The sequence below is a fragment of the Callospermophilus lateralis genome, chromosome 9 (assembly GCF_048772815.1).
Source record: "Callospermophilus lateralis isolate mCalLat2 chromosome 9, mCalLat2.hap1, whole genome shotgun sequence".
NCBI lineage: Eukaryota > Metazoa > Chordata > Mammalia > Rodentia > Sciuridae > Callospermophilus > Callospermophilus lateralis.
Window position 1 is genome coordinate 90871777 of NC_135313.1, and position 15671 is coordinate 90887447.

General features: G+C 37.5%; 1 protein-coding gene across 1 annotated transcript in view; it reads left to right on the forward strand.

Annotated features, from left to right (window-relative positions):
* Nucleotides 1-5190, forward strand: part of Dars1 (aspartyl-tRNA synthetase 1) — a 65022-nt gene extending 59832 nt beyond the window's left edge. Inside the window, exons 14-16 of the mRNA XM_076865927.2 lie at nt 317-428; nt 583-654; nt 4528-5190. Of these exons, the coding sequence (XP_076722042.2) occupies nt 317-428; nt 583-654; nt 4528-4619 (276 nt within the window). The 3' untranslated portion in view covers nt 4620-5190. The remainder of the gene's footprint in view (nt 1-316; nt 429-582; nt 655-4527) is intronic.
* Nucleotides 5191-15671: the final 10481 nt, after the last annotated feature.

The window sequence follows — 15671 nt, forward strand, 5'->3', positions numbered from 1 at the left end:
GTTCAAATCCCAGTACCCACCCTACCCCACCCCCAAAAAAATATCTGTACCATTTCTTAATTTTAGATGTGGAACTCCGATTTGTTGCTGGGGGATGTGGAAGGAGAGGGCTAAGTCTGATACAAGTAAGAAAGAAATTACTTAGCCTTCAGCACCTCTACGTTAAAAGAAGCTCATTATATTTTATTTATTAAAGAAAGTTGCATCATTAATTGTAGAAAATGATGGACTTTTCATGCAGTGTAGTTTTTTTTCTACATACTTATAATGGAAAAAGGATGATAATATTTTTAAGAGTGGTTTGCTTTTCCTACAGAAACAGTCCAACTCTTATGATATGTTCATGAGAGGAGAAGAAATATTGTCAGGAGCTCAAAGAATACATGATCCTCAGCTGCTAACAGAGAGAGCCTTACATCATGGAATTGGTAAATAATTTAAAATGTATTTAGCAGAATATTTATTCTGAAACAAATCCTTGTAAAAGACTTTTCAAAGTTTTTTTTTAAGTCTTCCTTGAACAGCATTTTTAATTTTTCAAGATAAATAAGATGATAAATTTTGTTTTATTTATTTTTATAGATTTGGAGAAAATCAAGGCTTACATTGATTCCTTCCGTTTTGGAGCCCCTCCTCATGCTGGTGGAGGCATTGGTAATACTGTTATTGCTTACAAATAAGTCTATAAATACTAAGTGTAATATAAATTTGAACCATAAGAATATTTTAAAGTGAGTTATGACTGAGTAAAAATTTGATTTCCAAAGTAGGAAATGAACAGCTAACGTTTATATTTCTAAAACATTATAGGGATGGGGATAGAGTAAAAAGGTACAACTCACATAATAGGTACACATATTTGCAGATTCTTTGCTAAGAGATGACCATCCTGAAGAAATATAAAATTACTAAAACTCAATATTTTTAAAAAAACTCAATCAGAAAATTTTGGGGTGCTGCAGGATTCTCAAAGTCTCAGAATTTTGAGAATTTTGGACTTTCAGAATAGGGATGCTCTGTGTGTGTGTGTGTATGTGTGTATGAGAGAGAGGTATTTTTTTTTAGCTTTAATCATTTCCCAATGTTTTCATATCTCAAAATATTACATTGTATTCTAAAAATACAGAAAATTTTTGGTCATTTATAACCCAGTAAAGCTAGAAAAAATTTTTAAAATAAAAATAATTAAATAGCATTAATAAAGATCATAAGAATTTTTTTAAAAAAGAGAAAATCCTGGAGCAGTGGCACTCACCTTTAATCCCAGTGACTTGGGAAACAGGCAGGAAAATCAAGAGTTCAAAGCTAAGCTCCACAACTTGGTGAGACCTTCTCTCAAAATAAAAGGACTAATGATATAGTTCAGTGGTAGAGCACACTTGGATTCAATCCCCAGTACCACCAAAAAAAAAAAAAAAAATTGTTATAGAGATGATGGTGGTTATACAATGTGATAAATGTATTTATTTAACCCATTAAATCTCAGATTTTCAGTTCTGTGAATATTTGAATGAAATTAACAGATAAATTCAGACATGTTCAAAATCATAAGCTAGAGATTATATATATTATTAATAAATATTATAATTATACTATAATTGTATATTATTGTTATGTGATTATATTGTATAATTAGGTTACACATTACACACTAAATATTTAAGTTTTTATGTTGTTTCACATCTAGGTGATGGAACAACAGCGTTAATACCACTGAACTGTATACTTAAAAATTATTAAGATGGTAAATTTCAAAGTGAAGGCCGGGCTCAGTGGCACAAGCCTATGATCCCAGCAGCTTGGGAGGCTGAGGCAGGAGGATCACAAGTTCAAAGCCAGCCTCAGCATAAGTGAGATGCTAAGCAAATCAGTGAGACCCTGTCTCTGAATAAAATACAAAGTAGGGGTGGGGATGGGTTTCAGTAGTCAAGTGCCTCTGAGTTCAATCTCCACTACCCCCAACCCCAAAAAAATTTTTTTGGAAGGAAGAAAGACACAAAATAGTGTACATTCACCTCCCTACGGGAAACCATTGTTTCTAGTTTTCAGCTGACCTTTGCAAAGATATTCTTTGCATATGCAAACAAACACATACACTTTTTTCATAACATACTGCATACACCATTCAGTAATTTGCATCTTTTACATAATAATATTTTATAGCTGTTCCTTATCAATTAAGAGATTTTCATTGTTTTAAAATCTCTATATAGAATGTATTGAAAGGTTATACCACAATCTTGTTAACCAGCTTTGTATTGACAAACTTGTAGGTTTGTTACCAGACTTTTCTTATTATAAACAATGCTACGTTGAATATATAGTCTAAATTTTAATGGGAAAATTATGGCTATTTTCTCTCATTCAGTAATGTGCATTTTGAATGAATTTTTTCAGACTTCTACAATGATAAGCAATGTAAATTTTAACCTAAATTATGTAAAAGGATGCTTGATGGGGCTGGGGTTGTAGCTCAGTGGTAGAGCGCTTGCCTAGTATGTGTGAAGCACTTGAGTTCGAATCTCAGCACCCCATATAAATAAACAAAATAAAGATCCATTGACAACTAAAAGTATTTTTTAAAAAGAAGATGCTTGATGATTATCAAAATATCACCTGTTTTTTAGCCAGGCATGTGGCACACATGCCTGTAATCCCAAAGTCTCAGACGGCTGAGACAGGAGGTTTACAAGTTCAAGAGCACCCTCAGCAACTTTAGTGTGACCCTAATGATGTTAGAGAGACCCTGTCTCAGCTTAAAACGTAGGTCTGGGGATATAGCTCAGTGGTAGAACACCCCTAAGTTCTATCTCCAGTACCCTCCTCCTGCCAAAAAAAAAAAAAAAAAAAAAATTTGAGAAAGAAAAGGAATATGTTGTTTTATGTTTGAGGTTATTCTGTATCACTATAATAGAAGGCTCAAATTTTTGTCTACAGGTGTTTTTTGGTAAAGAATATGACTAGAAACATTAGTTCTCTCATTTATGTTTATAATTTTTGGGGTGTACCTAGTCCTGGGAATTGAACCCGGGGGTGCCCTGTCACCTTTTTTGTTGTTGTTGTTCTTTTTTTTTGTAGTTGTAAACAGAATGCCTTTATTTGTTGATTGAACCCAGTTCCTTGCACATGCTAGGCAATGCTCTGCCACTGAGCTACAGTCCCAACCCCCTTTGTTATTTTTTATTTTGAGACAGAGTCTTCCTGCTGACCTGGAACTTGATCCTCCTGCCTCAGCTTCCCAGGTTGTTGGGATTACATACATGTGCATCACATCCAGCTATATTTATGATATTTATTTAAAATCTTTGAAAAGTCATTGCCACATAAAAATAATTTTTGACTTTTGCTTTGTGTGTGTGCTATGTTAATCTTCTATAGTAATAGTTAAATAATGAATCAAAATGCACTCAAGAAGTTGTTTTTGTTTTTTTAAAGAGAGAGAGAGAATTTTAATATTTATTTTTAGTTTTCGACGGACACAACATCTTCATTTGTATGTGGTGCTGAGGATCAAACCCAGGCCGCCCGCATGCCAGGCGAGCACGCTACCACTTGAGCCACATCCCCAGCCCTCAGAAGTTTTATGTGCTGGTTTTTCTCTGCTTCAGAGTTTGTACTTGATCTTAACTTGTGTCAGTAATATTTAAGCCAATGTCTGTTAACTACAGTAGCACATGCCCATAATTACAACTAGACAACTTAAGCAAGACCCTGTCTCAAAATAAATTAAAAATGGCTCAGGAAATAAAGCATACCTGGATTCAATCCCCAGTATCAAATTTTAAAAATTAAGTCATAGACCAAAAATCAGTATCTTTTCTACACTCAGTTGTGTACTCTGTTCCCTTCTATGCTAAGTACCACCATGTTAAATGACTATAAAATCACAATAAATATTTTAGTACTTCCGTTGATATGCTTCTTTGAACAGGTTTATGACTCTTATACTCATTGCCTAAACTGCAGAATCAGAATCTGATATCATTGAAACATATTGGCTTATTAAGTGGTTTGCTTTAGTGTTTATATTATTAAATCATAGATTCTGTTCATTTATGTATGAACTTGTTAAACTTCATGCCACTTAAGGATATCTCATTTAGTCTTTCACCCATATTACAGCATCTTTATTTCTTTTTTTTCTTTCCCATGTTTTTTCTTGGTACATTGTATTCAACATAATAGTGGAATTCACTACATAGTCACACATAGAGATTATATAACAATATAATTTGGTCCATATTGTTCCCCAGTTATTTCCCCTTTCCTCTCTCTCCCCCTGGTCTCTTTCCTCTCCTCTATTGGTCTCCTTTTCATTTCCATGAGACTATCACCCCAAGCAACATTTCTGTTCCTGAATTAATACCCAAAACATTCAGTTTTGGATAAACTCAAATTAACATATTATTTTCTTTCCTTATAAGAAAAAGCACTTAGTTGAACAGTGATATTATATTTATAGTTAAGTAAGTAAGACCCTGAGAGGTCTTTCAGGAAAGAAATTAACCATAATTTTGTTTTTCTCAGGATTGGAACGCGTGACTATGCTGTTTTTGGGACTGCATAATGTGCGTCAGACCTCAATGTTCCCTCGTGACCCTAAACGACTCACTCCTTAAAGCCACCATGCTCCTTACTCTTTTCAGGAAGTTACTATTGATCAGGTTGTACCTTAGGTACTTAAAATATGCAATAGAATAATTGTCTTATCTAAAGTGCCACAGTTGTTTTTTAATTAATTCAGTATAGGTTACTTTAGAACAGAAGATTTTTATAACTTCAGACATACTTCAGTAGGAAATGCTTGAATGTTTTAAAAAGAAATTCATATAGTTTATTAAAAATCATATTCCATTACTACAATAAATGTTAACAAGAGTTTTAAACAGTTATGATTGTGAACATTTTTTTCTGTTCTATATTACGGTGGCCCCAGTATTAACATCTTAAATTTTCAGTATTTGAACTTACTTTTTTAACTTTTGACATTAAGAACAATTGGAAAAATACCCAAGATTTTAACAAGTATATAATTGGCATCTCATGAAAAATTAGTATCAATTCTTAAAAGGTATATCCAGAAATCATGTAAAGTGGGTAAAAATACTAGCTAGAAAATAATTAAAATAATGCTATATTAAATTGTTAAATGCTAAGCCTGAATTTCAATAAATTTTAAAGCTAATTAAAGTTTGTATTTGTGTAACTTTGTGGCATTCTGATTTATAACTTGTTCCTGGCATTTTTACTTCGGTGAAAGAAAAAAATACTCCATAAGTTTAAGTGAATGCTTAGAAACCAATGAGAACTGATTTTTTTGTTTGCAATATATAAAATGCACTTCCATCTTGCCCACCAAAAAGAAATCGCTGTGTAAATATTACAATTAGGAACAGTTTTCTTCTAGGTTATTATATGTATCAGTGCTAATGTTAATTTTACCATAAACAAAAGTAAAACAATGTAATACAAGTATTTCTTATAAAGAAAAAAAATAATATGCAAGTAAAAAAGAAGGCCAAAAAGATGGGAAGTTGCCACTAGCCCATAAACAACTGCCCATTATTTTCAGAAATTAAAAGAAACATTGTTTTTCACCATCTAGATCAAGAACTCTTTGAAAATTAAAAGAAACATTGTTTTTCACCATCTAGATCAAGAACTCTTTGAAAAATAGAAACTCAATTTTTTTTTTTTTGAGAGAGAGAATTTTAATATTTATTTTTTTTTTAGTTTTTGGTGGACACAACATCTTTGTTTGTATGTGGTGCTGAGGATCGAACCTGGGCTGCACGCATGCCAGGCGTGCTACTGCTTGAACCACATCCCCAGCCCAAAACTCAATTTTTATATCTTTTTTTCATATCATATCAGGGTGTCCTGAGTATAGTAAACACCTCACAGTGTTTCATAAATTAATTGGCACCAAAAATAAAATGTACTGCTACCCGCCAATTTTTATATTTTTCAGACCCTAAAATAATACAATAATAATAGCCCTAACGCCAGTGTTTTCAATTTCATATAATTACAGCTTCTTTCAAAATAAATTATTTGTGAAGTATTAAAATAATAACTTTTTATCTATTTATATTATGAAGTATTTCAAACTTGCCAGCCAGGTTATACCATGATAAAATACCCTATTCTCAACATCCAGCCTCGTTGAATATTAACACTGTCTTATTTGCCTCAAATATTTTCAGTTTTTTAAAAAAGGAAAAGAAATTATGTATACAGTTAAGGCTTCTTATGTTTCCTCCTACCATATAGGTTACTAAAAGAATTCAATGGCTTCACCAAGTTTTTAGATTTTTAACAAAATGTGTTTCTGTAAGCGTCTAGTATTGTTTTGCAGGTTTGTTTTATATGTTGATTCTGGGATTTTTATTCGAATTATCAAGAGGAAAGATTATTGTAAGTATGGTGAAATCAGGTAATTATAAGAAAGGTGACAAGACTTGAAATTTTCTTCTTTTTAGTCTCCCAGAATGTGGTATATACCTCTTCATTTTTTGGTTTTCTTTCCTTTTCTTAATTGTAGTCCCAGTTGTGTCCAAATTGAAGAATCTTTATTTAGCCGGCTAGCTGGCAACTGCTCCCCACAGGATTCATAACTGTCTCTGCAAGGAACAGCCCAAGCTTGAGCATTTTAGGATATTTAAAGACAAAAACCACATCAGGGTTGACATAGCTGCAAGCAAGCAGGTAGGGAAGCTGAATTGGTTGTAGCGGGACAATGCAATGGTTACATTGGTATTTCCCACGGAACTTTCCAGATTGGCATAGCAGCAAGCAAGCAGAAGGGAAGTGGGTCAAAATGACCCTAGTTCAGCACAAGTTAGAGAATGGTTACTAACCTCTAGACAGTCAATCTCTGACAAGGTACATTGCCCAAGAAAAATGGAAACCAAAAAGAACAATTTAACATTGTATAAAAGAATTGCTATTTTGTGTTGCCAAGTATGCTATGCTAAGTAACTATTAATGGGTACAGAGGCAGGACTTTCCCATGGGAAAAGCATTTCTTACATGATATGGAGTCTCAGAGTAAAATGGAGTCTGTTGGTCATTGCCCGTATAGCCTGGTCCATAACAGTAGTAAAACATTTTGGTATTTTATATCCCTCAAAATTGTTTATTTTTTTCTGTTTATTTGCTTATTGTTTGTTATTTACTCCCTTATGGATTTCATTGGCATTTTATTTTCAAGATTATGAAAGAATTCCGTGTTGCTGGGCATAGTGGCACACACCTTTAATACCAGCAAACTGAAGAAAAAAAAATTAGTTCTGTTAATGCTAAAGTCAAGCATCCAACTGAAGCATATTTAAGTAATTATTCAAATGAGGGACATAGCATGAATTATGAACTTGTTAGAAATTTCACCGTTATTGGAAAAGGATAAAGAAATTGGGTTTTGGTCCAATCTGGCTGCTTCCAACTGAGAATAGGAGAAATGGGGGCAACCCTCCTTACAGAGTTCTGTAATAGAGCATGGAGACCTTGGTGGAGAGAGGTGTGGGGGAGGGGACCTTGAGGTCATCTAAAGCCAAGTTCTTTAGATGGTCTCAGTGAGTCAGAAGGTGAGTAGGGGAATAGCATCTGTCCATGTGTTTGGGAAGCAGCTGGAGCTGGGCATATTGTTCCTATGTGAAATCAATAATAGGCAGAGGAAAGGTTATTGTAAGTTTGGTGAAATCAGGTAATTATAAGAAAGGTGACAATTAATTGATTTGACATTACTAAGAAAATAATTCCAGCAGGTAATACAATTGGGACCCTATTGTCCTTAGTTAGGGACATGAACCCTACTCAGATTTATGATTCCAGAAGTGTAGGTTATTCGGAGCATAGCAAGCATGAATAACTGTGGAATCCTAGTTTCTGGTGCTTTAATCTCCATTCTGCTTGACAAATTATGCAAAATAAGAACAGAAACAAAATTTAACAGTATAGTTATAGGTAATAATTGTTACATGTATAGAAAAGTATTTAAAAGGGTTCAAAGAAAAAAATTACTTAAGTTAAATTGCCCCAAACTTCATTCAGCCATCTTTGCTTCCACTGTTTCTGGTCCGGGATCACTGTTTGTGAAATTAAAGATGATATGCAGAAAACACTGAAGAAAGAGATGTGGGTGGGGGTTAAGTCAATGAATATCCCTTGAAGCCAAAGATCCCAAATGAGGTCTAATGCTTGAGGAGGACAGAAATGAAGGAGGAGTGAATATAATAAATTTAATTAGTCTCTGAGGGCTATTAAGAAAAGTCAAAAGGAGGCCTGATAAAGTATTGTTAGGAACTTCAGGTGTAAGGCTCAGCAGCTTCCTTGGGAATGGCTGGAAGTTGGGTGGGGCCTGTTAGAACTTAGGGGGGACGTGGGGACAGGTCTGGGCCAGAATGTACTAGCAGGAATGAGTTTTAAATTGCTTAGGTGGACCCAGGAGGAGTGGCCTTCTAATTTTGCTGCTGTGGGAGTGCTTAAAATGACCTTGAAGTGGGTGGGGAGAGCTGTCCACTTTTCTTATGAGGGGGCTACAGGTTGGGAAAGGGAGAGGTAAACTAAATCTGCAGTAAAAGGAGGGGGGGGGCCTGAAGATTAGGGCTGGGGAAGATGGATGTGGGCATACTTCCAGAGGGTAGTCCTGAGGTGAGCTATGAGGGGTTTCTGGACATCAGGAGGAATGCTAGGTGACTGTAGTTGAATGGTGGGTGGGAGGAGGGGTCATCCATAGAGAAGGGGCTGATCATAAGGGGCTTCTTGGGCAATGCTCAGATCCAGAAAGCAAAAGGGAGGAGCTTAATCCAATACAAGTGATTGTCTATAGATAATTTGGTTAAGGTTGCCTTCAGGGTCCTACTTGTCTTTTCAGCTTTTCCTGAGGGCTATGGATGATAGAGAATGGGGGAGTTATGAGGCAATTGAGTTGGTATGAGGAGTTTGGCCTGTAATAAACAATGGGCTTTAAATCTTTGAGGGTTAAAGGATATTGGGGGAGGATTACATAATGAGTGGAGTCTTTCAGTTGGATATGAACTTGAGAATGGTGACTTGCTATTTTGGGTTGAGAAGAATTCCAGACTGTGGGGTTAGTCACAGCAAGTAAGAGGCATTTTAGGAGGCTTAGGGGGACGCCAGGACAGGTCTGGGCCAGAATGTACTAAAAAGATGGTAGTGGACTTTAAAGGAGGATTGATAATGGAGGCTTTTAATTTGTGAAGGAGATCTCCATCCAATAGGGGGACAGGGCAACTTGGTAAAACTATAAAGGAATGGGATTATTAAAGGCATCCAAATATACAAAAAGGAGGGGGGTCTGCAGTGGGTATGTCAGGGTCCCTGAGACTCCCATAATTGGGATTTTTTTGAATTTTTAGTTATATGTGGACACAATACCTGTATTTTATTTTTTATGTGGTGCTGAGGATCAAACCCAGTGCCTCACATGCTACACGAGCGCCCTACCTCTGAACCACAACCCCAGCCCCCATAATTGGGATATTTGATTTAAAAGTAAATCCATGCCATTTATTCAGGAGCAAAAGACTTGCCCCACTATCAACCACAAATGAGACTGCATGGCCATTCACCATCTATGTGACCCTGGGCTCCTCAAATGTGCCATCTGAGGTGGCAGGGGCAATAGAGCCTGGCCCCTCCATTCCAACAACTCAGTGAAAGGGACTTGGGGATTAGGTGGCTGTACTGGGGGGAGGTGTTAGAGTCTGTAAACAAGTCTGGATGGCACCTGGCAAAATGCCAGAGGGAGTGGTTTGTGAAGTAACAAAAGTGAGCCATTAAGTGTGGAGATTCCTTATTGGTTGACTGCTGTATCTAGTTTATGCTAATTAAGATAGGCTGTGTGGAATGTATATATACTGCTCCTGTCCTACAATAAACGGCTTCCACCCCTGCTGTATCAACGAACACAAGTTATTCGTCACCACCCCCACCCCCACCACCCACCACCCCTGTGGAAACATACAAAGAGACCCCCGACTCCAGACAATCACTAAGTCAGGACCTTAGTTAATCTCTGTGGAATCCAAATTGGCTACTGTTCTCCCTGTGGAAACACCCAAACAGACCCCCGACTCCAGACAATTACTGGGTCAGGACCTTTACATTTTCCTGTTAGAATATCCTTCCAAAGTACCTTGGGCTTATGTACATTTTTTGGACACATATGCCTTTCCGCAGCACTAAGTCCTGATGAATCCAAATTTAAAAAGTTTAGAGTAAAAAGGGTTATTTTAAGTTTATCTTTGGGGAATATATACCCCTTCCCAGTTCCCTCTTTTTGCTTTAATAAGTACATTTTAATAGTTTGATGAGCTCTTTCAACTATGCCTTGTCCCTGTGGATTGTATGGGATTCCTGTTATATGAGTAATGCCAAATGATGAGCAAAATTGTTTAAAAGAGGTAGAAGTATAACCAGGGGCATTGTCTGTTTTTAACTGTTTTGGAACGCCCACAGTGGCAAAATTTTGTAAGCAATGAGCTATAATATCTTTAGTTTTTTCTCCAGCATGAAGGGAGCCCATCAAAAATCCAGAAGAAGTATCAACTGTCAACTGTAACATGCAAATATTTTAATTTTCCAAATTCTGGCAAGTGTGTGACATCCATCTGCCAAATATGGTTAGGTATCAGTCCTCTAGGATTGACTCCAAGATTAACGTGTGGTAAAAAGGTCACACAATTTTGACATTGTTTTATTATTTGTCTAGCTTGTTCCTTGTTATTTTAAAACGCTTTTGTAAAGTATTAACATTGACATGGAACTTTTTATGAAAATTTGTAGCTTCTTCTAGTGTAGAGAAAATATGTATGTCATGTGTAGTTTTATCTGCTAAATCATTGCCCAAACTAAGGGCTCCAGGCAATCCTGTATGTACCCTGATATGTCCTATAGTGGAAAGCAAAGAGAAAATAGTAGAGGAAGGGGAAATCCTACCAGCATCTCCAAGGGATACTATAGCATTAACTATATACTGACTATCGGAAAATAAATTAAATACAGAATCTTTAAACATCACAAAAGCTTGTAATACTGCATTAAGCTCTACCTTTTGAGCTGATTGTTTGGGTACTAAAAATGTAAAAGTTTGATCAGGTGTAACTATTGCTGCTGTACCATTATTTGAACCATCAGTGAATATATTTGGAGCATTCATGATAGGTGTTTTTCCTGTCATTTTTGGAAAAATTACAGGATGTGATGACCAAAAAGACAATAAAGGATTAGATGGTAAGTGGTTATCAAATGAAACATTAGATTTGCACGTGATTATTGCTCAAGTATTTAACTCATTAGCTAACTCATCAATTTGATTCATAGTATATGGAGTAATAATTTTATTGGGAGAAATTCCAAACACTCCCTTTGCTGCTTTTATTCCTTTGAGTATTAATTGTCCTACAGCCTCAGGATACCTAGTAAGAATAGTGTTAGGAGAATAAGATAAATGTATCCATAATAATGGACCTTCTTGCCAAAATACTCCTGTAGGAATATTTTTTGTTGGTAGTACAATAAATAATAAAGGCAAACTTATATCAATTCTTTCTAAATGCATATTTTCCATATATGTTTCAATGATTTTTAGTGCCTTTCTTGCTTCAGGCGTTAACATTCAGGGTGAATTTGGATCTGATGGACCTTTTAGGATATCAAATAAAGGTCCCAACTCTCCTGTTGGTATACCTAGGTAAGGCCTTATCCAATTTATGTCTCCTAATAACTTTTGAAAGTCATTAAGTGATTTGAGTTGATCTACTCGATCTTTGTGTGCTGATAATACATCATCCATATAGTGAAATGTTTATAGTTAAGGATTTTGATTTCTAAGTGGCTGGATTACTTTGTTAACATAAATTTGACACATAGTTGGGCTGTTAGCCATCCCTTGAGGGAGTACTTTCCATTCATATCTCTGATCAGGACCTTCATGATTCAGTGCAGGGATAGTAAATGCAAAATGTGGACTATCCTCAGGATGAATTGGAATTGAAAAAAAAACAATCTTTAATATCTATAACTAAAACATACCAAGTTTTTGGCAAAGCAGACAATTGAGGAATCCCCGATTGAGCAGGTCCCATAATAAACACCTCATTATTAATGGCTCTTAAATCTTGCAATAATATCCATTTACCAGATTTCTTTTTGATGACAAAAATGGGAGTATTATGGGGAGATACAGAAGGTTGTATATGTTCTTCCACTAATTGTTGTTTGACCAGGTCATGGGCTGCTTGTATCTTTTCTTTAGTCAGGGGCCACTGAGGAACCCATACTGGTCTTTCTGATTTACAAGTAATTTTTATTGTCTCAGTGGCCCTTTCTGAAAATCCAACCCATGTCTGTCCATTCCTTGATCTATTTGTATTGGTGCTGCTATACCTTGTTCTTGTTTTTCTAATCTTTTTCCTTTCCTAAAACCTTGTCTAGTCATAATAGTGGGTGCATTTTGGTTGATGTTATTTGTTAATGTCAAACCTAATTGATCTAGGACATCTCGTCCCCATAAATTTATGGGAAGACGATCCAATACATATGGCTGTATAGTTCCTTCATATCCTTCAGGATCCTTCCAATCTAATACCATTGCACTTCTATGGGGACTAGTCGCCACTCCTAGGCCTCGAAGCTTTTGAGTGGCTTGTTGTAATGGCCAATGTTTTGGCCATTCTTGACGAGAGATGATGCTAAGGTCTGCACCTGTATCCAGTAGCCCATTAAATTCATGTCCTTGAATATTTAGTTTTAGCATGGGGTGAGAATCTAAATTTAAAGACAGCATAGCCCAATCTACACCTGTGGAGCCTAATCCCTTGGAACCTCTTTCTACAGTAACTGTGCTATTCTATCTCCTGGTGAAATTACTGATATACCCTTTGGAGAACTGGCTATAATTTTTATTTCACCTTCATAATCGGGATCAATTACCCCAGGACTTATCATAAGTCCTTTTAGAGTAGAAGAACTGCGTCCCAATAATAAGCCTACTGTTCCTTTGGGAAGAGGTCTTTTTACCCCTGTGGGAATGATTTGAACTCCCATCTCTGGAGTTAGTACTGCTCTGGCAGAGGCGCAGATGTCCAACCCTGCACTCCCTCTGGTTTGTCTGATGAGGGATCTAATGGACAATGTGTCCTGGGCACTACCCTGATGGGGTTGCTGGGTTCCTCCAGTGCTCCGTATATTTGTGGTATTGGGCCCCCCTGTCCATTTTTTGGCAACGGAGCCTGATGCCTCGTGGATAAACACCTGGTCCTTGTTCATTTTTTGATAATGGAGTACCCTCTATGGTGGTTTGAGAACAGCATTCATTAGCCCAATGTCTCCCTCTACTACATCGTGGGCAAATACCCGGTATTCTACTCCTTTGATACCTAGTTTTGTTAAACCCTCCTCCTATGGGGCAATTCCTTTTAAAATGTCCTGTTTGTTCACAATTGTAGCATGTTCTTGGCCTGGCATCTAAAGCCTGTTGTACTGCAGCTGCCACAACTTGCCCTTGTTCATTAATGTCTCTACATAATTTAATATATGTGTTTAAATCTTCATGTTTCCATGGTCTAATGATTTCTCTGCACCAACAATTCGCTTGCTCATAAGCCATTTGTTTTATTAATGGCATTGCTTGTTCTGTATTCCCAAAAACTCTGGTAGCTATTTGAATAAGCCTATCTACAAATTCAGCATAAGATTCATTAGCTCCTTGTATTACCTTAGATAATTGACTTTGTAAACCTCCATGTCCTTGTAAAGTCTTCCATGCCCTAACTGCATCTGCAGCAATTTGTGCGTATACGCCAGGATCATATGCAATTTGTTGCTGCTGATCCTCATAAGGTCCCTTTCCTAACAACATATCTAGATTTCTCTGAGGATAACCAGCTGCTGCATTTCGCCTAGCTGTCTCCTTGCAAAATTCCTCATTGGCAACCTTCCATAACAGGTATTGCCCTCCATTTAGCACAGCTTTACACATATTAGCCCAATCTGCTGGCGTCATGTTCAAGTTGTTAATGGATTCGACCGTGCTTACAGTGAAGGGTGCTTGAGGACCATAGGTTGTTACAGCCTCTTTTAGCTGCTTCACTGTTTTGAAATTTAAAGCATTGTGAATTCGCTGCCCTCCTGCCTCAAATACAGGGCATGTTAATGTTTGAGATCCTGTCTCAGGATCCCATCTATCAACTGCGGGGGTTGGGGGCCTCCCACCATATGGAGGTGGCCTTGTTGATTGGGCACTTACGTCCTCTGGTGATAGAAAGGTGTTAGTAGCAGTCCTCTGTAGAGGTGGCGCTGTTGGTTGGACACTTAAGCCCTCTGGTGATAGAAAGGTGTTAGTAGCAGTCTCCTGTTGTAACTTTCCCCCTGATGGCTTTTTCTGCTCTAAACTTTCTTCCTCTGTCTGACTAGCTCGAGAGACCTTCTCTTTTACTTGAATTTTTTCCTCTGTCTGACTAGCTCAAGAGACCTTCTCTTTTACTTGAATTTTTCTACTATAACTATAATACAACCCAACAAGATAATGCCTAACAAAACTGAAACAGAGTGAAACAAAATTGGAACAACAAAAAGTCATTATAATAGCCTCCTGAAATGTCCATCCATCCTTTCTCCCTATCTGTTCCTCAGATGTGAGCGGTTTTTCTTCCATCTTAAACATCTCCAGGGACAGGCAACTTCAAACAAAAGTGAAGCAAAACAAAAGAAGAATCTTAAAATGGCTACCATTCTCTCACCCTGCCCTCAGGGGCGAGCAGTTTACCTTATCACTTACCCTCAGTCGCTCCCTGTGTGAGCCACCAAATGCCGCAGTGTGGCTGGGCACAGTTCAGAAGCCACTTGTCAAAAGAAACGAACTTTATTTATTTATTTATTTTTTTTTTTAGATTCAAACAGCAATTCTTTATTCCCGAACTCACACCGGCACTCTACACATGTTCTGGGGAAATCCACGTTCTGGGCAAAATCCACACTCTCCCCTGGGCTCTGAATCCCAAAATACTCTCTGAATCCCGGGATAACTCAATGGGAACTCGAGGAGCGGGCCCACCTGAGGCAGCAGGATATGCCCTATTCCCAGCAGGGTACATCTTAAACCTGGAACCGCCCTAAACCCAAGGAGCGGGACACTCCCTAATCCCAGCAGGATACACCCTAAACCTGGGTCTGCCCTGGTCCTTGAGCAAGGTCACCTTTCATGCAATGTCATTGCAAATGACCTGGGTCATGCCATGCTTCATACCTACTTGGCAATGGCTCTCAGCATCTCCCCCCTTCTGATTTAAACGACAAGCAATGTGGCTTAAGAACCATGCCTGGTAGGTTGTCCAATTCAACATATGGTTCTTACCCGTCATGGGAAAAACTGACCTCTAGGCGTCAGCCTCCTGTCTTAGGTTGATACCACTGCAATTGGATCATACCCGTCACTGACTACCGGTTCAGCATACAGCCAAACTTGTGGATAGGCCTATGCACCAGTGGGTGGGTGAGGTTCTTGCCTCACATCTGTTGGCCCCCAAATTTGGCCTTGGTGCCAGTGGGGGGGTGAGGTTCTTTGCCTCACCTCTGTTGGCCCCCAAATTTTAGACCATCACTAGCAGAAGGGAGGAGGATACAGAAATGCCACGACACCAAGCCAA